We start from the raw sequence: 25846 nt of genomic DNA, 5'->3' as shown, positions 1-25846 counted from the left end.
AGTTGTGTCTTGATCATGTTTTGATCTTCCTCATATGGTTGTGATCTCCTATGTAACTGTGAGCTCTCACGTGGCCTGGAGTTCTCATGTGACCTTGAGCTCCCATGTGGCCCATTATTATTTGTGCTACCTTGATCTCCATCACTCTAAACTCTTAATGCATTCCTTTCTTGACTTTGAAACCTACAAGACCTATAAGATTTTATCAAACATGTCCCATTTGGATCACAAATTCACATTATTCTATCTAGAGACGTTTTGTTTGATATCATTTTGCCAATTTCTTTCTATCCCAATAACCTAAGTTACAAATTTCTCCATCTTATATACTTACCAAACGATACATTCTTGAAAATCTATCTTAAGCATTCGTTCACCTATTGGAATGTTGTTCCATATATTACTTTTATTACAAATCTTAACCTCTACTTGACACAAGTATTTTTAGATTTAATATCATAGATATAAACGTAAGCCTGTATGAATACAATTAACATAAGAAATAAAAATAATTGTTGAAAAATAATAGCAATAATTTAAAAATAATAATGAAATATTTAAATTATCATTATAATGTTTAAATAATATTATTGTACATATTAAATTCACAAAACAAAAATTTAAAACGTTTTATTTTTTGATAAAAATTTTTATATATGTATATATTGGTGTCCAAATATAGCCTTAAGTAGTCATTTTTATTTTCTTTGATTTAAGAAATACTTCAACCCTTTTCGAAATGGAAGGCAAGACTAAGATTGTGTTATGAGTTTACACTAAACTTACATTTGAAAAAGAAAATTAAAATAAGTAAAATATATTGGTTGGGATATTTATTAGTTAGGAATTAAACTAGATCAAATGAAAAAAACAGAACCAGGAGAGGTATGCTAAACAAAAGTTAGATCAGACTATCATGTTCAATTAAAAAATTAGTAATAAAATAAACAAAATAAAATAACTAATACATTCGTAAGTTAAAATAATTCAAATCTACAATAGCAAGTAATAAGTATTTTTTTAAAAAAATATTCCAATATGGATGAAAGTAGTCAAAACTTTGCAGTTCCTCCAATTTTGGACCAAAGATCAACATAATTAAATAACCAACCAAATCGACTTTGTTCTTCAACGCTTGGAAAATGTCAACCCAAGGGTGAAGACAAGAAGCAACTAATCTTACCAGGCAGCATGAGACAAGGCAAGGTGCTACAGTTGGAAAAGGGGTCACGACACTTCATTGCTTGGCTCATTTTTTCAATGTTATGTACATGGCACGGTGACAATGTTCTATTCTGCCATATGAGTTGTAGAGACTAAGATAGAGGTTGATTGCCAGGGAAGAAAAGGCAACAAGGACTTAGTTTAGTTAGTGTTCTTGCCTTTCGTCTATTAAGTTTTTAATTTTTTACATTCAATTAAGAAATTATTATTGTTGCATAAAATTAGAAACACCTACAACACCCTTTGTAAAAAGACACGACTTTTCTTGAGGCTATAAGGAAGAAACCTTTTTGTAAAAAAATATAACTCTTGGTGAGCATATAAGGAAGAAAAAATTGTCTTTGTTAAATAAGGAAGGAGATAAACTCAAAAAAATAACATATTATTATTTTCTATTTCACGTTGAGTAAAACCATAAATAGACTTGGGTTTTGGGGTGCGAAGATTATCCAGAACTTTAATAGCATCTGCGAGAAAACAAAGAAATTCAAGAACATCAACAATTAAGGATCGTTTTTTGTGGGCAGAAAAGCAAACATCTTGTCATATTATTTCTGCACTAAGATTAGTCCTAATTTTTGAACAGTGGTATCAAAGTCTTGTTTCTTATGTCTGATCTTGTATAAATTATGCTCCAATCTGGATTAAATTTGTTAGTTTTTTTAAAAAAAATTTATGATGATAAATCCAAAAAACATGTTGTTTCTTTTTCCTAAGAATCTAAAAAAAATGTCACTGAATGGCACATTTGACTTCCTATGACTTGTCTCCTTAATGTAAGTGTTGAGATGACTTAATATATGTACGCATTTGCAGTGGTTGTGGTCGCTGACAATAAAAATCCGGGTGCTTTGGTTTTCCCACAAAAGATGTTTAAAAAGAAAAAAAAGGGAGTTTTAGCCGTAGGTGGTAAAAGAAAAAAAAAAAGAGAAGTCGCACTGTGTGTACGTGAAAAAAAGAGAGGATGATGCACCGTATGCATGGAAAAAAAGGTGCATTGTGTGTGCATGAAAGAAGAAATGAAAAGGAGAGAAAGGAGGTTGAAAATATATATATATATATATACATATATATATATACGAAACATGGCCTTGCAAAGAAAGAAAAAACCTTTTATTTTATTTTTTTTCTTTTCTCTCTCATGATGATGTCACCTATTTTGTTTTTTACTTAGGAAAAAATTAGATGTTGAGAGGAGGATTTGAACCATACCCTTAATTTTGCCCTCTCCTACCACTTGGTCAACTCAAGTAGTTATGCATTTTTTATTAAATTGAGATAATTACATATATTTATTTGATATTATTTTTATGCTAATTAGTTTGATAAAATTAAAGGGTTATATGGATATGTTTCATTTAATTTAATTTTTTTTGTTACGATAATTAAAATCACAATATTTCTAATTTGTGTCATATATGATTATTATGAGCCTAGCAATGTTTTTAAACATGTGATATAAATAATAAAACTTTGATAATTTAATTATAAAAAATCATGCCTAATGTCCATTTCTTATATACTTTTAGAAATGACAACTAAGAACATGATTACTGATTTGTCCACCAACGAGAAGTTTGATAGGACAAATTATGATATATGACATAGGAAGATTCAATCTTCTTAATGAGTGCAAGGTTTTGGAAACCTTGACCACTACTCTACGTAAGCCAAAAAATATCGGTAGTGGCCGGTACAATGAGGATATGGCTGCATACTAGGAATGGTCTAAGAAAGATTGTTCTGCGCGGTATACTATATTGTATTGCATGCATAATGATCTCATTAGAGATTTGAGAGTTGTTTTATGGTTACGGACATACAGGAGAAGTCTAAGGTCACTTATGGCCAAACATCCGCTACAAGATTCTGTGCCTTGAATTTAAAGTGTATGAAGTATGAAATGAATCCAAATCACAATATAGTCGAACACTTATGTGTGATGAGTGCTATGGTTCATGGCTTTAAGGTTGAAGGGCGTGACGTAAGAGACTAAGAGCATGTTCTAAATGTGATTTGTTCACTTTCAGATGAACCTGAATGTTGAAAAAAATTTAAACTCATGATGATTTATAATGAACACATTAATACTTTCTCTTAAATTGCTAGGCACGTTGAGATAGAAGTTGAGCATCAAAAGGCGCTCAATCCTTCTAATGTGGTATTTGTTGCCCATGGGGTCAAATCAAAGGAAAACAAGCCTAGTCATGCCAAGCAATTTAAGAAAAGTCGATGCTTCTCTCAAGCCAATAGGCCTAAAGTTGGTGTGGCCAAATAGCATAAGACTAAGGGCCATAGAGAGAAAAATATGGTGAATATGAAGTGCTATAACTGCGGCAACAAGGGTCACTTCGATCTTGATTGTTCCCAACCGAAGAAGGTATATTTCTCTATTTTGCCTCTTCATTTATTTGTTTGTTCCCATGCATTAGTTGTTAATTCTTTTCCTAATTGGATTATAGACACGGGCGTAAGCAAACATATAGTTTAAGATCGAGTTGGATTCATAGACTACCATTGTGTCCTGGTGGATTCAAAAACTATTATATTGGGTAATGACAGTAAAGAGGACATCTTTGGAAATCGGAACATACCAGCTCAAGCTATGTAGAGGAAATAATTTACTCCTTCATGATATCTCTATGCATTGGGTGTGCGATATTGTTTACTTTCAGTTGTTTCCTTGTTGAGATTGAGTTTTTTTTTTTTTTAATTTTAAGCCTAATACTTTTGATATTTTATATTATGACTATGTATTTGGTCATGTTTCTTTAGGAAATAATTTCTTTATTCTTGACTTAGATGATAATATATATAATAATTCTATGCTTGCTTATGTTTCTCACTTTGATTGTGATTCTGAATCTGTTAAATGACATGTTAGACTTGGCTATATTGGCCAAGACCGAATGAGTAGACTGGTTAAAGAAATTATTTTGGATCGACTTACAAGGTTAAGTTGCCTAAATGTGAGCAATGCTTAGTCGGTAAAGAGAGTAAGAAGCCTTTTAGTAAGGCTTCAAGTGCATCAAATCCCTTAGAATTAATCCGTTTTGATATTTACGAACCTTTAAATATCAAAGCACATCATGGTGCCATATACTTTATTACTTTTATAGATAAACTATTCATGATATGGGTATGTGTATCTAATTTCTCACTGTTCTGAAGCGCTAGATATGTTCAAACATTTTGTAACAAAAGTGAAATGTCAAATGAATTGAAGAGTAAAGGCTCTTCAAACTGATCATGGTCGTGAATACCTTTCTAATATGTTCAAAGAATACTATAAGAAAAAAGGTATACATAGGCAACTTATAATTCCTCATACGCTGTAAGAAAATGGTATTGCAAAACGAAGGAATCGTACATTACTAGATATAGTTATATCAATGATGACACATGCCAACCTCTCTAATAATTTTCAGGAAGATGTGTTACTTACGACAACCTACATCCTTAATCGTGTATCAATTAAAAGTGTACACGTCACTCTATATGAGTTATAGAATGATAAGAAGCCCATTTTAGCTCATTTACGTCCTTGGGGGTTGGTAGATTATGAGCATAAACCAACCCACAAACATAAAAAACTAGGTCCAAGAGCAACTAAGATGGTGTTATTAGATATATCGAACATTTAAAAGGATATGTGATGTTTGGAGAACACTCAAATGGTGGCATAACCGAATTGACTCCCGCAATGTTGATTTCTTGAGGATGAGCTCCCAAACATTGGTGAAATTAAAGAGAATCCCGAACTGTATGAGTTATAGGAGGAAATGTAATTATCTATTGGTGAGAGGAAGGTATTGAGAACCTACTAAGTCGCTAAGGATAATGATACTCTACCCAATGAGAAAGATAGTGGGAGCGATCCTACTATTTTAGTTGGTGGAAACTTGCTTACAAATTATAATCTACTGAAAAATGTGGTTAGTCTTAAAGATTCGAGCATGGAACATGAGGTTATTCCTCAAGTTCTAAATCTCACATCAACAAGGGACAATAGGAGGGATTTATTATCTAGTCAAATAGGTGATGAAGGTCCTAGAATCTGAAGGAGTGAACTTGGAAAAATTTCTCGATGATATTTTCCAAATCGAATGAGAAATTTTCCTTTGCACTCTTTTAGAAATTGAGGAACCCATCTCCTTCAAGGAGGCTGTGAATTCACCAAATAGTAAAGAGTGGATTAAGGCCATGAGGGATGAGATTGACTCAATGACGAGAAGTAAGGTTTGGGAATTAATTGATCTCCCACCTTGACGTAAATCAATTATAAACAAGTAGATTTTTAAGGTAAAACATAGAGTGGATGGATCAATTAAAAATTTTAAGGTCCCACTAATGGTAAAAGGTTTTACCAAAATTAAAGGTATAGACTATGAAGAGACTTTTTCTCATGTGGTAAGATTTACCTCTATGTGCCTCCTTCTAACCCTGTTTGCCCATTTGGACTTGGAGTTATTTCAAATGGATGTTAAAATTCTTTTCTCAATGGCACACTTGAGGAAGAAATATATATGAATCAACCTATTCGGTTTGCCTCAAAATGTCAAGAAAACAAAGTTTATCATCTTAAAAAATCCATATATAGTCTTAAACTGTCTTTCAGACAATGGTATTTCAAATTTCATGAATTTATTATTTCATTTGGCTTTTCTATGGTGGATGAAGACCATTGTGTGTATATCAAGAAAATAATGAGGATTATGTTTCTCTCCTTATACGTTAATGACATATTATTGGCTGGAAACAACATAGAGATAGTCAATGCCACTAACTAGTGGTTGTCCTCTGTTTTTTAGATAAAGGACATGGGTGAAGCCGAGTTTGTCCTTGGCGTTGAAATAATGAGAGACCGTCTCAAGAAGCTTTTAGGACTATGCCAGTTAAGAAAGTTTTGGAACGATTTCGGATGCATTAGTCTAAACTTATTGACATTTATGTTGATAGGGGTCTAACTTTAAGTCTTGACCAGTGTCTAAAGACAAATTAGGAGAAAAAAAAAGCAACATTCCTTATACTAGTGCAATAGGCAGTTTGATGTATGTTATGTGTACATGACCGAACATTTGTTTTGCGGTTGGTTTGGTAAGTCGTTATCAAAGCAACCCTAATGGCATTCGTGTTCAATACACAATGCCAGTTACGCCACAGCAGAATGGTGTTGCTGAAAGACATAATTGTACTTTAATGGAAATAGTTAGGAGTCTGATGAGTTACTCTTATGTACCTATTTCTTTTTGGGGTGAAGCCTTGAATACTACAATGTATATCTTGAAAAGAGTTCTTAGTAAGGCAATATCTGCAACTCCTTTCGAGTCGTGGACTGGTAGAAAACCAAGTTTAAGACATACATATATATGGGGTTGTCCAGCGGAGGCAAGAATCTCCAATTCTTATGAGAAAAAGTTAGATTTAAGAATAATATCTGGATATTTTATTGGTTATCCAAATAAGTCTAAATGATATAAATTTTACTGTCCTAACCATGATACGAGAATAGTTGAAACTGGTAATGTTAGATTCTTAGAAAATGACAAAATCAGTAAGAGTGAAGAACAAAAAAAAAATAAACTTTAAAGAAATAAGAATGGATATCCTGCCATCATTTTTGCCTCAAGAAACAACTCTTGCTCATCCTTCTTAACAAGTTACAAAAAATGAGCTACATAATGGAAATGGTTCATTACCACAAGAAGATGTCGTCATTGAAAATGTTATAAAACAACCCCAATCAATACCTTTGAGAAGATCTCAAAGGAAGGAAATATGCTATATCAGATGATTATGTGGTATATCTATAAGAATTTGATTTTGATATTGGGATAAAAATATATCAGGTTACATTTTCACAAGCCATGAAAAGTGATGATTCTAATAAATGGATAGAAGCTATGAAAGAAGAGTTGAAATCTATGAACCATAATGATGTCTGAGATCTTGTCAAATTGTTTGATAATTGTATAAGTGTCGATTATAAATGGGTCTTCAAGACCAAACGCAATGCTATAGGTAGTATCGAACAATTTAAAGCTAAACTAGTGGCAAAAGGTTTTACTCAAAACGAAGGTATAGATTATAGAGATACCTTCTCTCTAGCTTCTAAAAAAGATTCATTTTGAATCATTATGCCCTTGCATCACATTTTGATTTAGAGTTATATCAAATGGATGTGAAAACTGCTTTCTTAAATGAGAATTTAGATGAAGATATCTATATGGATCAACCTGAAGGGTTCACAAAGAAAGGAAAAGAACACTTAGTTTGCAAATTAAAGAAATCCATTTATGTTCTTAAACAAGCTTTCAAACAATGGTATATAAAGTTTAATGATACCATTACATCTTTCAGATTTAAGAAAAATGTTGTTGATTAGTGTATATATTTAAAAATTAGTAGGAGTAAGTTTATACTTCTGATACTATATGTGGATGATATTTTACTAGCTAGTAGTGATCTTGGTTTGTTATATAAAACCAAGAAAGATCTCTCTAAAACTTTCATATGGTTGATATCGATGAGACAACTTATGTTATTAGAATAGAAATCTTCAAAGATCGTTCTCGATGATTGTTAGGTTTGTCTCAAAAATGATATATTAACCGAGTTTTGGAGAGATTCAATATGCAGTTCAGCCAGTGTTGCACCCATTCTTAAGGATGACAAATTAAGTAAAAGTTAGTGCCCAAAAAATGACTTAAAAAGGGAACGGATGAAGAACATTTCTTATGTATCTGCAGTGAGAAGTTTGATGTACGCTCAAACATGTACTAGACCAGATATCAGCTATGCTTTTGGTATATTGGGAAGATATTAAAGTGATCTAGGAATTGAACACTAGAAAGTTGCAAAGAATGTTTTGAAGTATCTTTAAGAGACAAAAGATTATATGATCACATATAAATTATTAGAACAATTAGATGTGATTGGATACTCAAACTCATATTATGGTGGTTGTCGTGATAGCGTAAAGTCTACTTCAGGTTTTGTCTTTATACTAGCAAATGGGCCAATTTCATAGAAGAGTGTAAAGCAGTTTATTACTATATCATCCATAATGGAGGCTGAGTTTATAGGATGTTTTGAAGCCTCAAGTCATGCTTTGTGATTGTGGAATTTCATTTCAGGACTTGGTATTGTTGACTCTATTGTCAAACCGCTAAGAATATTTTTTGATAATACTGCGGCTGTTTTCTTCTCTAAGAATGATAAATATTCTAGTGGATCCAAACACATGGACTTAAAGTACTTAGTTGTTAGATGAAGAGTTCAGAAACAACAAATGTCAATTGAAAATATTAGTAACACACTTATGATTGCTTATCCATTCACTAAAGGACTACCTCTACAAATGTATGCAGAACATGTAATGTTAGGTTTTTTGAGTAATCCATAATATGACAATGGATATTTTAGTGGTTGAATAATTGACATTTTGCGCATTAAAGTTTGTTTTGTTATTTCATATTTTTAATCATGGGTACACAATTTAGTATTTAATCAATAGAGAATGTCTTGATAAGACAAATTATAGAGAATATTTTGGCATTATGAACTGAATTAGTAAAGGTTATTGGTGTGTGGTGCATAGAAAGAAATGTGATATTGAAGTCATGTGACTGCTATGATTCACAGTTATAATTTAAATTATTTCAGTATCATGGTATAGTAATTTTGGGTTTATTAACTGATTTTATTGTAATTACATATCAAATTTATTTTTACCAATAAATATATTTTAATATAAAAAAATATATATTATGGTTTTCATAATCGGTTTTGTAGGTCAAGTGAAAAAATATTAATGTTAATAATTAAGTGGATGACCCACTAACCTATTTTTTTATTTTTTATCTATTTATAAAGGTTGAACCCAACTTAAATGACATCCAAAATAATAAATAACCGTTATAAAAGAAAATATACCTTGATGGGGTGGGTAACCTTAAAATAAATTATTATATTATTATATTTTATAGGTATTAATCTACAACAATATAAACGGTTATCAATACATTCAATTACTTTGAATATATTTTGATCTCTCCTTTCATCTATAAAATGAGCATAAATTCTCATTTCAAGGTGTTTTTCATCGGTTAAAATTACAAAGTTCTGTGCATAATAGTTAGATAGAGGTAAGTAAGAGAATTAAAGTTTTTTCCAAATGATCTATTGATCACGTTATGACTGCATCATCTTAAAACGGTATGTAATTCTAACTTTCTAGTATCTTTCTTTTCTTAAAATGTGTAGAGTTCAATAAAAAAATGACTTCAACATAAAAATTTCTTATATCTTAGTAAATATATAAAAGAGAAAAAATTACTTCTATTAAATAAGAAAGAAGATAAATCTAAAAAAATAATATATTATCATTTTCTCTCTCACGTTAAGTAAAACCATAAACATATTTAGATTTTGAAGTGTGAAAATTATTCGAAATTCTAATAGTATTTAAGAGAAAACAAAAGAAATCAAGAACATCAACAATTAAGGATCGTTCTCTGTAAACAGAACAGCAAGCATCTTGTCATATTGCTACAGAACAGCAAGCATCTTGTCATATTGCTTCTTGTATTAAGATTAGTCTTAATTTTCTATAAATATACTGTAATGAAATTAAATTATTTAATTATAACAGTAATAATAATGATAATGTCTTGTCTGGGAACCGTAAAAAGTTTTCCAAGAAAATCACAGGGAAAATCTGTAAACAATCCAAGTTCAAGCAGTGATTTCACAAGCCATCGTCCTCCATAGATTCAGCAAACAAGCTCCGGTCAAATAAATTACAGCTGATTTAACATAAGATTGTGATCGTAAAAAGTCTTCTAATTTACACAGCCCATTTATGAGATCCGACAATCCCTTTCTAAAATTCATTTCTTAATTTGAACAGAAAAGAAAAAAAAAAAGAAATGATTAATAGCCATAGATTAATTTAGTGCACCTTCCTTTAAGCCACCTAAAACTCTTCTTTAAAGACCCTTTGACCTTTCCTTCAAGGGTATAAGCCTTATAAGAAGCTACCCTTTTCTTCCTCTGCAACTCCGGATCAGTGAAGCTCCAGCTCCTTGACGAAGAACACCCATTAGTGGACTTGCCTTTCTTCAGCTTAACATCGTTGTTGTTGTTAGGGCGCGCCTGGGTTTCAGTGGGGTGAACTGAATATGTATAGGAGGCACTGTAGCACCTCAGATCTTGCATACTGTTCATCCCACCGTACGATCTCTCTATCTGCATTCTTCCATCACCACATGATTTGGATCTGAAATCTTCCATTTTTCTTTCTAATACAGACTGAAAACGCTGCAAAACTAGACAACTTTGTTGCTTTCTTCTTCTCTCTCTTTTTTTTTTCCTTTTCAATAATTAATTATACGGTGAATTTCTCATTTTGAGCCGTTTATTATATAAATAACTTGTATGTGTGATTGTCTATGGCGGACCGTTTGAGAAAGGCACGTGATCTTCGAAATTAATTTTAGACTCGATTTTATATTTTTATCCATTTAATTAAATTATTTGCGGCAATCGTCAAAAAGAACCTACTACAGCGCATTGGTGAAAATTGGTCGCAACGTTAATTAAGTTAGTACTTTCAGATGACAGTCATGCGTATCAGTAATACTTATTTGAGTAATTATTTTACTTTCATTTTTTTAATCAAATCTGTGGATACATGGAATTTTTTCTACCATTCTTTACAAAATCATGTATTTTCGTACGGGGAATTGCTAACATTTTAATTCTGACGAAGCTGTGTGAATATCGGTTCGTCAGTCCCTGATTGTTATACCAAATTATTTCCACCGCTCCAACTTTCACCGGACAGGCGAAAATTGGTTTAGTCACAAGCATAGAATTCTAATCTTTGCATGTTGAAAACAACATGAAAGACGTAGGCGGGCGGGTGGATGTTTGTCTGCGCATGAACCAATAGAGACAAGTACAGTAGGCTAGTCAAGTGTATCACTGAAAGGTAGAATCAAAATAACATTCATGTACAACTTTCCATTAGATGACGCCAATGCATTTATACCATCAAAATTGCTCCTACATTAATTGAATCCGATCACTCCTCCCAGAAAAGATGCATCGTGTGGTGCAGGAGGCAGCAAAGCTGCAGATAAATGAAATGCAATGCAATGTTGCATCACAATCAAAGGTACTCTGCAGGAGAAAATGGTAGCCGCAAAATGTATAAGTGTAATTGTGCATTGGGATGTTCCGAGTTTTTACTGAGCTTTCCCTTTGCGATTCATCAGGTCATGATAATAAAGGAGGACACACATTGGTTGTCCAAGAATGCAGAAGAAGAACCAGAACATCATATTGCCCACCTGGCAGATAGGGCATTGGAAATAAGATAATTATCGAGCCAAATAAAAAAGTTAAACATAGCAACGAAAAATCAGATTTTTACTTAAAGAGACTTCTGTAATTTATGGTCCAATTGAATCTTACTTTGTGAGTTATAGAGCTTAATACAAAGCTCTAAAACCAACATTATGTATGTTGCAGATTTTCTTTGCATACCTAAAATCTTCTGCAAGGATTTTAATTTTCATACTAATTTCAAATAAAAATGGCAGAAAGAAGCATCAAAATGATTTCGTACCATTGAATTTCTGAATTTATTTTGCAAGTAATCTGTGATTAAGACCAATGGAACCTGAACCAGAAATTTCACAAGGGAAAAGGGAATGAGTTCAATAACTTGCATTTTCAATATCAAATAAACCACCAAGCATAAGAGATATTTAGAGGTTCATACCTGAAACATGATGCCTATAGAAGCCCATAATTTGAACACATGGCAGGGGACAGCAATGCAGAGCTGATGATAAAGTACCAATGTTGTGTTCAAAACATAAATAAAACATATGTAGCATGCAGAATATAGCGCTCAGTACAAGAACAAAAATATAAAATTTGAATTGAGGCTAATAAAGGAAATATATAACTATACAAAAATATAAAATTTGAATTGAGGCTAATAAAGGAAATATATAACTATTATACTGTTATGGCTGCTCACCAAAATGAATAGATGCACAAAAAGATAGGTTTCCAGTAAAACCTATGCAAGAGGAACCCACCGCAGAGCAAGGAATGCGAGAGTCATTTCCTTCTCCAGTTCTGACTCTGCTGAGTCGGAAATTAGGAAAAATTTAAGGTTCTCAGAACAGGGGGACCTGCTTGATCTTATCTTTCTTTCCAGGAGTTGGATAGGAATTACAGGATCTATGAATCCTGGACTTTTAATAGGGATCTAATCTTAAATAGCCTCCCCATAAATATTGTCATTATCATCAATGAAAATATAAGCTAAGATTTTTCTTAAAAACCATGCAAAATTCTAAACAATAGAGTTTCTCTTACACAAGCCTCGATATAAGCTGGCAAGGCCAGTAATCGGCTAAGCAAGCACCCAGATTTTCTAAGACTTTACGTACCAGGAACCCTTTCATTCCTTAAAATTCTCCATCCCTCAAATCCTTTCCCTTCTTTCTTTAAAAAAATCTAAACATGCTACAACAGGTTATCAGAGAAATTAAAATTAACTATGCCCCCCTGCCAACCTCACTTTACATATTTCCTTCAGGGATGAAAAAAAATAAAAATTGCCAGCTATCTCATGGGTCATAATTCATCTTCGTCATTATCTATTCTGCTTCTCGACATGCCAATACATTACAGAACCATCAAAGATTTGCTGCAGCTATATATACATTTGACCCCCACCCCGCCCCCTTGCAGTTATAGGAAACTTTGAGGTTAGGCTGCAGAAAATTTTTGCATGGTTTAGTTAATCCTCCAACTGAACCCCAGACCCCGTACTTAATGTAATAAACAATGGTGCATAATAGCTAAATAGCAAAACTATTCTTCCTACGACATTTGCACAAAGTGGCCATGAAACAAATTAGTTAAACTATCTCGCTCCTCTTCTACAAACATGAAAAGGTCATCCTGAAAAAGAAAAAGAAAAGAAGGATTTGAAGACCATCAAAGAAGCAAGATACCTCATGGAAAACAGCAGAAACGAAGAATGCAATGAGAATAGCAACTCCCTGAAAAAAAGGGAAACATGAAACCAAATCAAGGTCTAGAACAACTGCAGTAATGTCAATTTAATCTTAAGAATTAATGTTTTAGTTGATATTATGCTTACTTGAAAGAACTCAAGCAATCAAATAACTTTTGTCAAACAAATTTATTAGACTAAAAGCCTTCATGCATAGAAGAGTTATAGAGGAAGTTCCCTTAAAAATTAAACTAATTGGCTAATTCAGCTATGGGGGTAAACTTCCAGAATTAACACGTAAAAGACATGTAATGCAGTTCAAAGACAAGACTAGGCAAGGATGATAGTTCCCTTATATCATCTTTTCTTCTTGTGACCACTGGGAATCATTAGTACTGGCAATTTAACATAGGCTAACATGTAGAGGAGTACACCAATTACCTTAGGTATCCCATTTCGCAAGCATGGAAAATAGATATGGCGAACCATCCATTTATGAACAGGCTGTAATCAACTAAAATTCTGTCAGTAACATGCACATGCACAGTGCACGGCCAATAAATCTTTCTGACATTTTCCACAACCATATATTTTCCATAAATCTAGTCCAAAAAAAATTGTTAAGATTGTGGAGAATGGAAACGAAAGAGAAACCAGTTAACTTCTGAATAGCAAATACATAAAATTAACAAAACAAAAAGATAAATAATAATGCTCGGTCAAATATAAAATCTTCTCGTAAATTGTCATGATCCTAGATTGAAGCAGGACAAAGATGGAGAGAAATGTAACGACAACCTATGAGCTGTACACCACAAGACCAAAAAGAAGACTCAAAGACACAACTGCAGCAATAATGTAGCATTGTAACAATCAAGAAGGAAGAAATAAACAGTAAGCTTGAGAAATGAAACATACCATATTCCACATTCTCCAGTACTGGTGACAGTTGCAGACCACAAATGCATCAAGGAAACATTAACATTCCAAAATTTTCATCAACCGGACTGTAAAAACGTAACTCAAGAAAGCATGTAAGAAATATTAAACCAACCTCCCCAACAGTTTTTGCATTCCACCAATCTCTGTAAAATTCACGATCACCAAATCGAAGAAGCTCAGCCAGTATATTTAACCTATATATTTGAACTATCCATTAGAATAAAGCCCCAGAAACTGATCACGTGTTAAATAGATGCAACATGAATAGTAGATGAAGTAGCACTAATTTCCCAAAGATAACTAAGATTAAAGGGTGTATAAATATGAGTATATATATGCATGTTCAGGTATATGCATGCAATTGTACAGTAGAGTGAATGTCTTGTGTACATGCACACAAATGCGAGAAATACACTATCTTCCACCATTTTCTTGCATCCAAAAAGATTCAACGTCGACAATATAACTCCTATCAAGATGACCAAATACTCTATAAGAGTTTGAGGTTTTCCTGGGTTGGCAATGGAGATGTTGTGGACTATTGGGAATGTGGATATTGACATTTCCACAGCTCATAAGCGAAAAGTTCGAGGACAAAAGTGATTATGGCTGTTAGATTATTAAAATTCTTCTTGACAAGAATTATTAGAAGTAATTTTGAACATTGTTCCTTCTCGCTAGTCCTCAATAACAAAAAGGAAGAAAAAACCGTATTATTACAGAAGCAAGATGAATGAACAGACCAGAGGTGAAAAAAACAGTAGAACATGCAGAGCCACACATATAAATTTGGAACTGAAAGCTTCAAAACTCTCTCCACAGCATACAAAAGATCTCCTTTTAAAGGGTGTTTTGAGTTCTGGACAATAGGATTGATATACTGCAGAAAGTACAAAAGAAAACCATGTCAAAATCCACATGCAACCCTTGAAACATGAAAACAGGAAATTTAACATACTAATCCATAACTGGTGCTTACTTGTTCTATTATAAATCCCATAACTCCTGTGAATATTATTAGCTTCACAAATTGGCGAACCACCCAACCCTTTCGGACACATGGAGTACGAGGATAACTTGACTGCAAAAGAATACATCACTATGAAACTATCTAACTCCCTAACTAGTTGGAAACATTACATGCATTACATGTAATAATATTTAAAGTTGAAATTCATGCATGATGTCCATAAACTTAGGTATTTAAGTTGAAATTCATGCACGATGTCCATAAAGTTAAGTGTTGTCTAAGAAACTACTTTCCTAAGACAACCAAAAAAGAATAACTGTTTCCACTGTATTCATAAAAGAGCCATCTCAAAAGAGGCTAAAGTCACTGCAGATGTTCACATTGATGCTTGCATGGTTAACAACAAGGTGCTTGATCATAGTCGTCAGACAAAGGTAGACATAACATTGGTCCCCAAGAATATTTAGCAATTTGTTTAATTTCTCTGGTTAGGTAGTTCCTTTCTTTTGCACCAGGAAACATTCATAGGATCAAGAGAATTTCCTGTTTGCTCGCTTTAACCACAGTAGTTAAAATTATTCGACAAGAGATGCATCACCAAGGAGTACGTATCCGAAACTAAATAGCAGAATGAAACAAGAATGCAGAACAAATTTTGAAATTATGGTTCGTAAATCCACCAAGAAAAAAGAATGGACATGAAAAATACATATTCAAATTGCCATACTTATATCCAAATGTACATAACAAATAGATGTGCCCATATATTTTAGAGAGAGAAACAAAAAAGTTAACCTGGTAACAGAGCGTAGGAGAAACCATGAAGTATGCCAAATTCTTCAAGCTCACATCATATGAGTTTTCTGCACTGGGTGAATTGGAGAAGGTATCTGCCTGATGTCATAACAACATATTAAAATAGTTTAAATTATTTTTCAATTCATTCCTACCCTGCTTCCTGCCTTTTTACTCTAATACTTTTTAACTAAAAGAAGTACTCTGTTTATCATCTTGTTCACAAACTTTATCCAGGTATTTTCACTTACCTTCTTGCCTAGCTTGGCAAGTATTCTCATATCATAGGTTGTATGGGCATATGAGACCAATTTTAACCACACAATGCAGGCAAACAGCATTAATGTAACACCAGATAGGAAAACTGAGTCACACCTGCACATTTCAAAGTTATTGAGTCAATTGAGCATCTTCAACAACCAACTTTTTCCAAGGAAAATGTCTTCCAAAATAGCCTCCCAAGTTAAAAAACAGCAAATTAAATCTCAAGCCTTTGAACATGCCTATTAATGTTTTCTAAATTAAAGACCTAGCCCCTTGAAAATGCCAAAGATATAATAACAAGCCCAATTACTAACTCCGAAGGAAGTAACTCTAGAACAAAACTACAGTAGGAAAAACGGAATCTGGAAAAAGACCTTCCCCCGAAATGGATATTTTACTAGCCTTTGGAGGGGAAAAAACAAGATGTTGGTGCCCAACATTTTCTATTTTGAAACAAGTGATATTTTGATGTATAATATAATTTATCCAAATTGTACAGAGATTGTTTAGCTATCCTCTCACAAGATTAGTTGGTCTTTCTCGTTTTTCTTTTAATCCTTTCTTTTTTGAGGATACATAGTCCTCTCTACTTAGCAGTCTTTTATTCCCTTCGTTGATATATTTCTTTTTATATAAGAAAGAATGATGTATAACAATCAACTTCACTGACCCATTCCTGAACGTTAAGTTTCATCTTATTAAATGGCTTGACAAGTTTCTAGGTGTGAAATCAAAATTTATATACAAACAAGATTAACTAGGGCAATATGTTCATCTATATAACCATGAAAATAATATGTAGATATGTTTAACTGTAAGTAAACCACTCTAGGTTTATTGTAGAAGGAGGGGTAAAATGGAAAAAGACTATGCAAGAGCCACCCTTTCATCTATCTAATAGACTCCTGCAATACAAAGGAAGGCTAGTCATAGGCAAAAATGAGGGACTATGGAACCAACTCCTTTATCAATACCACAACTCCGCCATATGAGGTCACTCAAGCATCAAGGCCACATATGAACGAGCCAAGCAATATTTCTATTGTCCCAACATGAAGAACAAATCATCCAGTGGGTTCAACAGTGTGACACTTGTCGACGTTACAAAGTTGAAAAGGTTCCCATTCTGGGACTCTTGCAGCCACTGCCCTTTACCTTCTCAAGCATGGAACCACATATCAATGGATTTCATTGAACAACTGCTCACATCCAAGAATAAAGATACCATTTTGTTGGTAGTAAATCGGTTCACCAAGTGTGGCCCTTTCCTCTCTCTACGTCATCCCTTCACAGATCAGGAAGTAGACCTCTTCGCATGGAGACTATTCACAAATTACATGGAGTACCACATGTTATAGTATATGACAGGAAAACCTTATTAATTAGCCTCTTTTGGAAGGAACTAATGAGAGCAGTGGGAACCAGTCTTCACTTCAACATTGCCTATCATCCTCAAATGAATGGCTAGATAGAGTGACTCAATCAATATCTAGAAATGTATCTCCGATGCATGGCCCATAACCAACCAAACATATGAGCATAATGACTCTTCACTACCGAGTGGCGGTGTAACACAGCATACCATACAAGTCTAATATGACTCCCCTCCAAGCACTCTACGGGTATATTCCTCCACATTTCTCGGATATTGTCAATTCTTTCCCAACTTTACTCTCAATTGAGGAATTACTTGCTGAACGAGAATAAACTAATTGAATGATCAAACAACAACTCTTAAAGACTCAATCCACAACCAAGCAATATGCAGATAAACATCAAAATGAAAGAAGCTTTAAGACACATGAATAGGTACTCCTCAAACTTCAGGCATTCAAGCAAGACGTACAGCAAGGGGGAAGATCTTAACTATTATCCTACTTCTATGGTCCTTTCCAGATAATATAGAAGATTGGGGTTGTGGCGTACAAGCTTTAACTGCCCCCTTCGCCCCGAATCCACCCCGTGTTTCACGTCTTATAACTCAAGAAATGTATCAAGGGTAGAGACATGATGATAGAAGAGTTACCCATCAATGCAGGAGAAGGCATAATAAGTGTTCAACCTCAACAAATACTACAACACCCAATCATCCTACGGGGAACACTTTCTGTGAAACAAGTTCTCATACAGTGAGAAGGCACTCCACCAAAAGAATGTACTTGGGAAGATTATGACTATATTCAGCAACAGTTTTCAAATCTCAACCTTGAGAACAAGGTTGATGCTGAATGAGAGGGTATTGTAAGCAAACCACTCAAGATTTATTGTAGGAAGGGTAAAATGGGAAAAGATTATGCAAGGCAAATGAAACGATTTGTACAAGGGTAAATTAGTTTTTTTCATTGTAATAGCATGCAAGACGGAATCGGGGAAAACAGAAGAGGCTGAGTGATCAGGACCCTTAATCAAATTCCAGGCCGCTCAGGCTGTTGCGACCTGCAGGGACGCCTGGAGGTTAAACACTCCATTCCCACCACTGTAGCCTATAAATAGGCCATCCTGAGTTGAATAAAGCATCAAAGAAATTAAGTCTCTAAATTGATTTCTCTCTCTCTCTATCTCTCTCTCTTCCTCTTACCTTCCCTCTGTTTTTTCTTCACTTAAATCAGAACCATGAGTAAGGTTTCTGACAATAACACACGTGACAATTGGAGCATTCTTTGAACTTAGCATCTTTCTGATCACTCAGCATGATTCTAATATAGATTTTACTATAAACATCTAACTCCAGTAAGTTAGAAGACTGAAAAATTTTCCAAATGCTGGTCAGTAGCCTGAAAATAGACAAACAAATACCAACTGCGAGTATGACCTTAGGATGAAACTGCAAGAGAAAGAACAAAACTAACCCCAGAATCACAACAACTGGATACACAACTGCAGCCGTAGTAATGATTATGTGAAGAAAAACTACAACCTGCATTATTGGATAAGTTCATAAATCAAAAGTTACCAAATCTCAAGAGTCTACATTTAAAAGTAGATTCAGTAACAAACTTCTTAAAAAAGGAAATTGGTGCACAAGTTTGGAGTTGACTGACTCACAGGTTCAGATATATACTTTTGTTGCATGAGCTTCTCAACGATGAAAGCAGCAAGTGGGAAAACTGGGAGAGTAAGACTGCAAAGAAAATTATAACTCTGATCCAACTAAGAAAATGGAAGAAAAAAGCAAACAAGGAACATATTTCACAAGCAAATAATTCTTCGGTGATAAGTTAAAAGGACAGGGTTTAACAAACATTACCAACACATTAGAAGTGGCCAATCTCTCAATGAATGTGAGCTAAACCAGAAACCTGTGTTGATCAACCAACCATACTGCAAGAACAATTAAAGTAAGGAGTAAATGTGCCGACCAATACCTTAAAGGTAAACCATCAATTAATTGAAACAGCCATCCTATTGAATTACGAGTAAAAATAGATAGGAAAAAAACCTTCATCAGATTCTCGATTATGAGCCTGCTATTTACAGCAACGAGCACCACTATACAGAGGTTGAAGAGGCCCGCATGACTCTGCCAAAAATTGTTAACGAGCATAAGGAGCTAGCATAATTCAACTAATTTCAAACAAAACAGATAAACTAAAACTTGACAATGAAACAACGTCTGTAAGTAAAACAGTCATTTGACGTTAGGTGTCAAGGTGCCTCAGTTTGAGAAAGCTAAACGAATCAATCGTTTGACAAAAAAAATCGTCTACAATATAATTCATCAAAACAAAATCAAAACCTTCTACAGAGCTTTGAAATATAAAACACTCGAATTCCATTCTCGAATAAAAGAATAAAAAACTACAAGCAAAATCTATCAAAGTAGAGACAACACTAAATTAGCAAGAAAAAAGGAATTCTAGTAAACAGATAAGCGTCATGCAAACTACCTGTTTGAAGATTGCATCAGAACTAAGAGGACTTTCCTTGACTCTTCGATGAGCCGGAACAGAAGGCCTATACGTGAATTTTATATCCGATCCTCCTCCTTCCCGATCCTCTCCGTTTCTGAGAATTTCATTTCCAACACCGCCAATCAAATTGGCGGACTCCGTGGCGCCATCTAAAGAGGCGACCCGATCCCTGCGGTGCTCGGTGTTGTTTCCCGCCAGATGATCCTCAGTTGCGGCGTTACTGGCCTCGGGTGCGGCAGAGTCGGAAATGGAATCAGTCACGGCCATAGTTGTGGTGGAGGCGGATTTTCTTCGACGATAGCAGTTGAGATCTGAATCGGCGTGAGCGGTGCTGGTGGTTGTGGCGACTGCGGTGGCCATGCTCTGTGGCGATGACTCTGATATCGCCATTGAGAAAGACTAAGAAAACAAAAAATGAAAGAAAGATAGCGAGATAGACGGCTTTAGAAGGAGAGTTTACAGACGTGTCTCCATCTGAGTTTACATAAGATATAAGAGAGAGAGCTCATGCATTAGCAAAGAAGAGGCTTACAGGTTAAGGAGCAGTCAGAGAGGAGAATTGAATAATTTGCATTTTTATTAAAATATAAATAAAATTAAAAAAAGAAATTTCGCGAACTGGAGATTGTTTTGTTTGGATGTTAAAGTGGTTTATAAAAAGAAAAGGGAAGTAAGTAATGCGAACGAATCTTCATTTTTTGTTGATGGATAAACATGATTTTATGATGTAAACAGTGGGACAATTTTATATTTATTTAATCTTTAAATAAATAATTAGAAGGGCAGAGATTCAAAGTGCACGTGCCTAGGGGAGAAATATTTGTGCCACTTATTGATCTTTCGACGTGAGCCACGTTACCTGTGAGTTACCACTAACTCGTTCTAAATCACCCCGGGCGGAACGAATAAAAACTTGCAGCTAATAGAGTAAAATGCAACTACAAATAGATCTAAATTGATATAAAGTGGGTGAAAAAATTTAATGATATAAATATTTTGTGTTGGTTCAACTATAAATATGATTAGTGAAATTTTGTGAAATTTATTAAATTTTTTAATCAGTAAATATTTAATTTTATATATTTATAATATTAGTATGAATATATTATTGAATAGATTATATTTAAATATTTTTTAAAAATTTATTTTGTTTTATTAATATTTAATAATTTTTTATTAAGTTTTAATTTTTTATTTTAAATCTTTTAGTAAATTTTTTTAAAATTGAAAACAAGCAAAAGGAGATGACATGGATAAAAAATTTTACTTACAAAATAAATCATGAATAAATAATTCTTTTTTATCAACTTCAAATATGGAGCAATATACATAATGTAATATCCGGGCCCGAAATTTAGCCCAATATTAATTTTAAAAATTAAAAAAAAATGTATAAAAATATAATTTTAAAATTAATAAATTTTTATTTAATGTGAAATTGAGAAAAAAAAAAGGTTGAGAATAAAATTAAAAACAATTTTAGAAAAAATGTGTGAAAATTTGGGTTCGGATGGTTTTTTGAAAGAAAAATAAAAAACTGTGAGTTAAAATGTAATTAAGAAAAATTACGCCACGTAAGACCGCCCAGTCAGCAGCCCCAAGGAACTAGAGCGCACTGCGTGATAAGGTACACTGACTCGGTGCAACGCGAGAGGCCACGCTGGCAATCCACGTGCCCGCGATCGGATAACCCGGAAGCATTCCCGCGCACGTGGACGGTCTGGATATGTTCCCCCCTTAAGCACGATCAGAGAATCACGATTAAACGCGATGAACGGTCCATATTCATTCTTTCTTTAAACGCAATCAGACGGTCGAAATCAAATTGCGATGAACGGTTCAGATTCGTTTTTTCTTTAAACGCAATCGAACGATCGAGATAAAATGCGATGAATGGTCTAGATTTAAGCAAAACGGGTACAAATATCTCATATCACACTGAACCTAAACCCTAGCCGCCAGCGTCCCACCAAAAAAGAAGAATTAGTCACTCGAAAAAGGAAGCCGAATGTCGCCCGCCGCTGTGCCGGAGCCACCTCTGACCAGCAAAAAAGGTAAAAATTCTCCTATACGTTCGAAATTTGATTCCAAGCACCCTCATGGCCAAATTGGAGCAAAAGAAACGGCAGATGAACTGAAAACTACGAGCAAAATCTGGCAGCGCAGTCGCAGGCAAAATCCAAAATCGCATCCGATGAGCCCCTTTTTATTTCTCGTTTCGTGCGATTTTTTCACAATTGTGTTTACTGTTCTGTTCTCTACAGGTTGACCAAAGAAAAAGCTCAACCGCGAAGGTGAACCAGCGGAGCTGCCACACCAAAAAATTTTGTCGTTGGTAGGTTTTTGTTTTTTGACTTTTTTTGGTCCAACTGAGGCCCCATAATGTATTTTCTCGCAAGGATGTATATAAAATCGGCTGAAACCAACCAAAACTGACCGAAAACGGTCAGGTCGAGGCAAACCGTCACCGTGGGCGATGGTGCCACTGTGCCGAAATTTTGAAATTGGCTGAAAAAGGTTTTTAACACCGATTTTAGATTTTTTGAGGTAGTTTTAGGTACATGAAATATGTTTTAATCTCCACATAAAAATTCAGGAAATCCGGAGACCGCCAGTAGGCGCAATAAAAAGTTCGGTATTTCGAAATCAGATTCGGGTAAAAATCCATCATCTTATTCTCTGTTATGGAATTAAAGCTTAATAATCAGTAATATGGTATTTTGTATAATTTAAAAAACTTTGAGAATAATTACAGGTTACCAATGGAGTCGAAATTCGGTTAGTCATTTATTTTTTTTCCTGTTTAATTGATTGTTGAATTTACAGTTTTAAATACATGATGATATACTGGAATGATTAAATGATTCAATTGTGCTTCTTTGATATATATATATATTACTTGTCTTGCGTGATTTACGGTTGATTTATGAAATTTGTAATTAATATGCAAATGAAAAATTGTTTGGTCATGTAAATTAATGAATGGTAACCTTACTGGATATCCTGGGATATGATGGACGGACCAGGTACATAGGGAACCCTACCGTGAACGTTGCCTCATACCAAACGGGGTATCGAAGAATGGTATTTTTGGCCCTCATACCGAACGGGGTATGCGACAGCTGATTTGTTGACAATGTTGGATATGGGTTCACCTGTAGCGGGACATCCCTATGGGCCCTTAAGGATACTAATAAGCAAATAAAAAGAAAAAGTTATTGTTCTTACTCACTTAAATATGAGGTTGTAATGTTATTTGAGTTATTGCCTTTATAGGTCGATTTTGAAAATCTCGCAACGGTAAATATATGCAATAAATAGTTTTCTTTTATGATAAATGAATTTATTTAAATCATTAGCTCCATTGATTGTTTTTATGATTTTTACCAACCTTTAGTTTTTGTATCAGTGAGTAGTGTGATATTCTTACTAGGCTAGTATAGTTCACCCTTTCATTAACTATTTCAGATTAAGAGGATAAAAACCCAGATCCCGATCAATAAGATGACTGTGAATAGTTCACCACCCGGACTCCCTTCAAAAACTAGTGAAGATCGTTCTAGAATACTCAATTATTGGCTTTTTGTTTATTTTCTTGATTTTCGTAATTTCTTTTAGAATAAACATTCTCGTAACCCTATTAGGTATTCTAAATTATTGTGTAAGAAATGAAAACCCTAAATTCTATTATTTCACTTTCACATTTAATTCATGACTTTATTTTCTTTTAATTTCCGGACCCTTACACATAATCTTACTAGCGAAAAAGATATCTACATGAACATATTTGCATGCTAGTTTGTGTTGTTTTAATGATACAAATACTTTGTATCGGTTCAACTATAAATACGATTAGTAAAATTTACTAATTTTTTTAATAAGTAAATATTTAATTTTATATATTTATAATATTAGTATGAATATATTATTGAATAGATTATATTTTTTAAAAAATTTATTTTGTTTTATTAATACTTAATATTTTTTATTTTTTATTTTTATTTTTCAATCTTTTAATATATTTTTTAAAATTGAAAACTAGCAAATGGAGATGACATGGATAAAAAATCTTATTATAAAATAGGTCATGAATAAGAATTATTTTACCAACTTCAAATATGGAGCAATATACATTATCTTACTAGAGAAAGAGATATCTACATGAACATGTTTGCATGATAGTTTGTGTCGTTTTAATAATATAAATATTTTGTATCGGTTCAACTATAAATATGATTAGTGAAATTTATTAAATTTTTTAATCAGTAAATATTTAATTTTGTATATTTATAATATTAGTATGAATATATTATTGAATATATTATATTTTTAAAAAACTTATTTTGTTTTATTAATACGTAATATTTTTTAATTAAGTTTTAATTTTTTTTATTTTTAAATCTTTTAATATATTTTTTAAAATTGAAAACTAGCAAATGGAGGACGTGGATAAAAAAATTTTACTTATAAAATAGGTTGTGAATAAATAATTCCTTTTTACCAACTTCAAATATGGAGTAATATTAATACATAATCTTACTAGTGAAAGAGATATCTACATGTAGTTTGTGTCATTTTGGTGATATGGCTAAATAGTAACTTATATTATTTTTTCTATTTTTTTAATAGAAAAAATGAGGAATAGAAATCTAACCTAGCATTATGTTAACTTAATTATATATTTTAATTATTTTTAAACAAAAATTTATGCATGTTATTCATTAGGTAATACATATATATTAATAATAATATAATTAATAGTATTATATATAAAGGCTCAATACTCAATAGAAAAGAAAATATTTAATTTATAAGATAATAGCGGAAGTAATTGAAAGTTTAGGATTTACATTCCTTACACAGTAAACCTGAAATGACTAATAAAGTTATGGGAATGTCCATTTTTAAAAGTTAAAATAACGAAAATAAAAATATAACCATAATCCTATAGGGTTAACCTCCGCTGGGCAACTCTAATGGGATGCGGGCAATAACTTTTAGTTACAATCTTCTTACTGTTCAGGATCCGGATCTCGATTTTCCTGATCTAAAATAGTTAAATAAGAGGAATGAGCTACACTAACCCAATAAGAATATCAACACTTATCACCGATACGAAAAACTAAATGTTGGTAAAAATTATAAAACAATCAATGGAGTCATTTTTTTAAAATAAATTCATTTAATATAAAAACGTAAGTTTCATACTTACTCTTTTAAGTTCCCAAAATAGGTGTATGAAGGCAATAATCAGGATAATAATTTATTACACATTTAAATGAACAATAATAGTAAACGTTACATTTTTATCTGCTTATCGGTACTTATAGGGATCCATAGGGGTTTTGTAAAGGTTCAGAACCTTAAAGGATATAGATTTATATTTTTAAATGCAGAAGTGAACAATAAACTTAGGGTTTACATTCCTTACATAATAAATTAGAATGTCCAATAGGCTTAGGGAATGTCTCTTCTGCACTTGTTCATAAAAAGATAAATGGTATTTAAAAACATATAATAGATATCCTAGGGCACCTTCACTAGCACTTGAAGGGAGTCCGAGAGGTGAACTACTCATAACCTTCTTACTGATCGGGATCTAAATCTTGGTCTTCTTGATCTGAAATGGTTAATAAAATGGTGAATTATACTAGTCCAGTAAGAATATTATACCAATCACTAATACAGAAAAGCGAA

The 25846-nt window shown here is 33.1% G+C and overlaps 2 protein-coding genes across 3 annotated transcripts; both read right to left on the bottom strand.

The window, feature by feature from the left end:
* Positions 1-9971: 9971 nt before the first annotated feature.
* LOC110817552 (DUF3511 domain protein (DUF3511)) lies at positions 9972-10662 on the bottom strand. Its single transcript, XM_022046152.2, has one exon. It carries the CDS (start codon positions 10516-10518, stop codon positions 10159-10161), a length of 360 nt encoding a protein of 119 aa, XP_021901844.2. The 5' UTR covers positions 10519-10662; the 3' UTR covers positions 9972-10158.
* A 529-nt stretch (positions 10663-11191) lies between these two features.
* On the bottom strand, positions 11192-20799 carry TAG1 (membrane bound O-acyl transferase (MBOAT) family protein). Of its 2 annotated transcripts, XM_088206847.1 has the most exons (16): positions 20126-20795; positions 19678-19758; positions 19486-19559; positions 19284-19359; positions 19088-19155; positions 16226-16349; positions 15975-16073; positions 15189-15290; positions 14953-15089; positions 14322-14403; positions 14186-14206; positions 13709-13771; positions 13266-13313; positions 12014-12076; positions 11858-11911; positions 11192-11579 (listed from the first exon to the last, which is right to left on the bottom strand). In XM_088206847.1, the coding sequence occupies exons 1-16, from the start codon at positions 20537-20539 to the stop codon at positions 11475-11477; spliced, it is 1611 nt and encodes a 536-aa protein (XP_088062973.1). In that variant the 5' UTR covers positions 20540-20795; the 3' UTR covers positions 11192-11474. The 2 variants fall into 2 exon arrangements, with proteins under 2 accessions (XP_088062973.1, XP_088062974.1); XM_088206848.1 differs by lacking the exons at positions 11192-11579; positions 11858-11911; positions 12014-12076 and adding an exon at positions 12562-13022 and having other exon boundaries at positions 20126-20799.
* Positions 20800-25846: the final 5047 nt, after the last annotated feature.

This window comes from Carica papaya, chromosome 7 (assembly GCF_054855325.1).
Source record: "Carica papaya isolate Zhongbai chromosome 7, ASM5485532v1, whole genome shotgun sequence".
In the NCBI taxonomy this organism is placed as follows: domain Eukaryota; kingdom Viridiplantae; phylum Streptophyta; class Magnoliopsida; order Brassicales; family Caricaceae; genus Carica; species Carica papaya.
The sequence above is the reverse complement of the archived record's forward strand: the minus strand, read 5'-3'. Positions and strand labels throughout refer to the sequence as shown.

Excerpts from the sequence above, each read along its gene's own strand:
- LOC110817552 (XM_022046152.2), bottom strand. The coding sequence starts at position 10,518 with ATGGAAGATTTCAGATCCAAATCATGTGGTGATGGAAGAATGCAGATA.
- TAG1 (XM_088206847.1), bottom strand. The coding sequence starts at position 20,539 with ATGGCGATATCAGAGTCATCGCCACAGAGCATGGCCACCGCAGTCGCC. Across the intron at positions 19,759-20,125 it reads CTGATGCAATCTTCAAACAG|AGTCATGCGGGCCTCTTCAA; the intron begins GTAGTTTGCATG and ends AATTTTTGGCAG. Across the intron at positions 12,077-13,265 it reads TTTCTGCTGTTTTCCATGAG|CTCTGCATTGCTGTCCCCTG; the intron begins GTATCTTGCTTC and ends CTTTATCATCAG.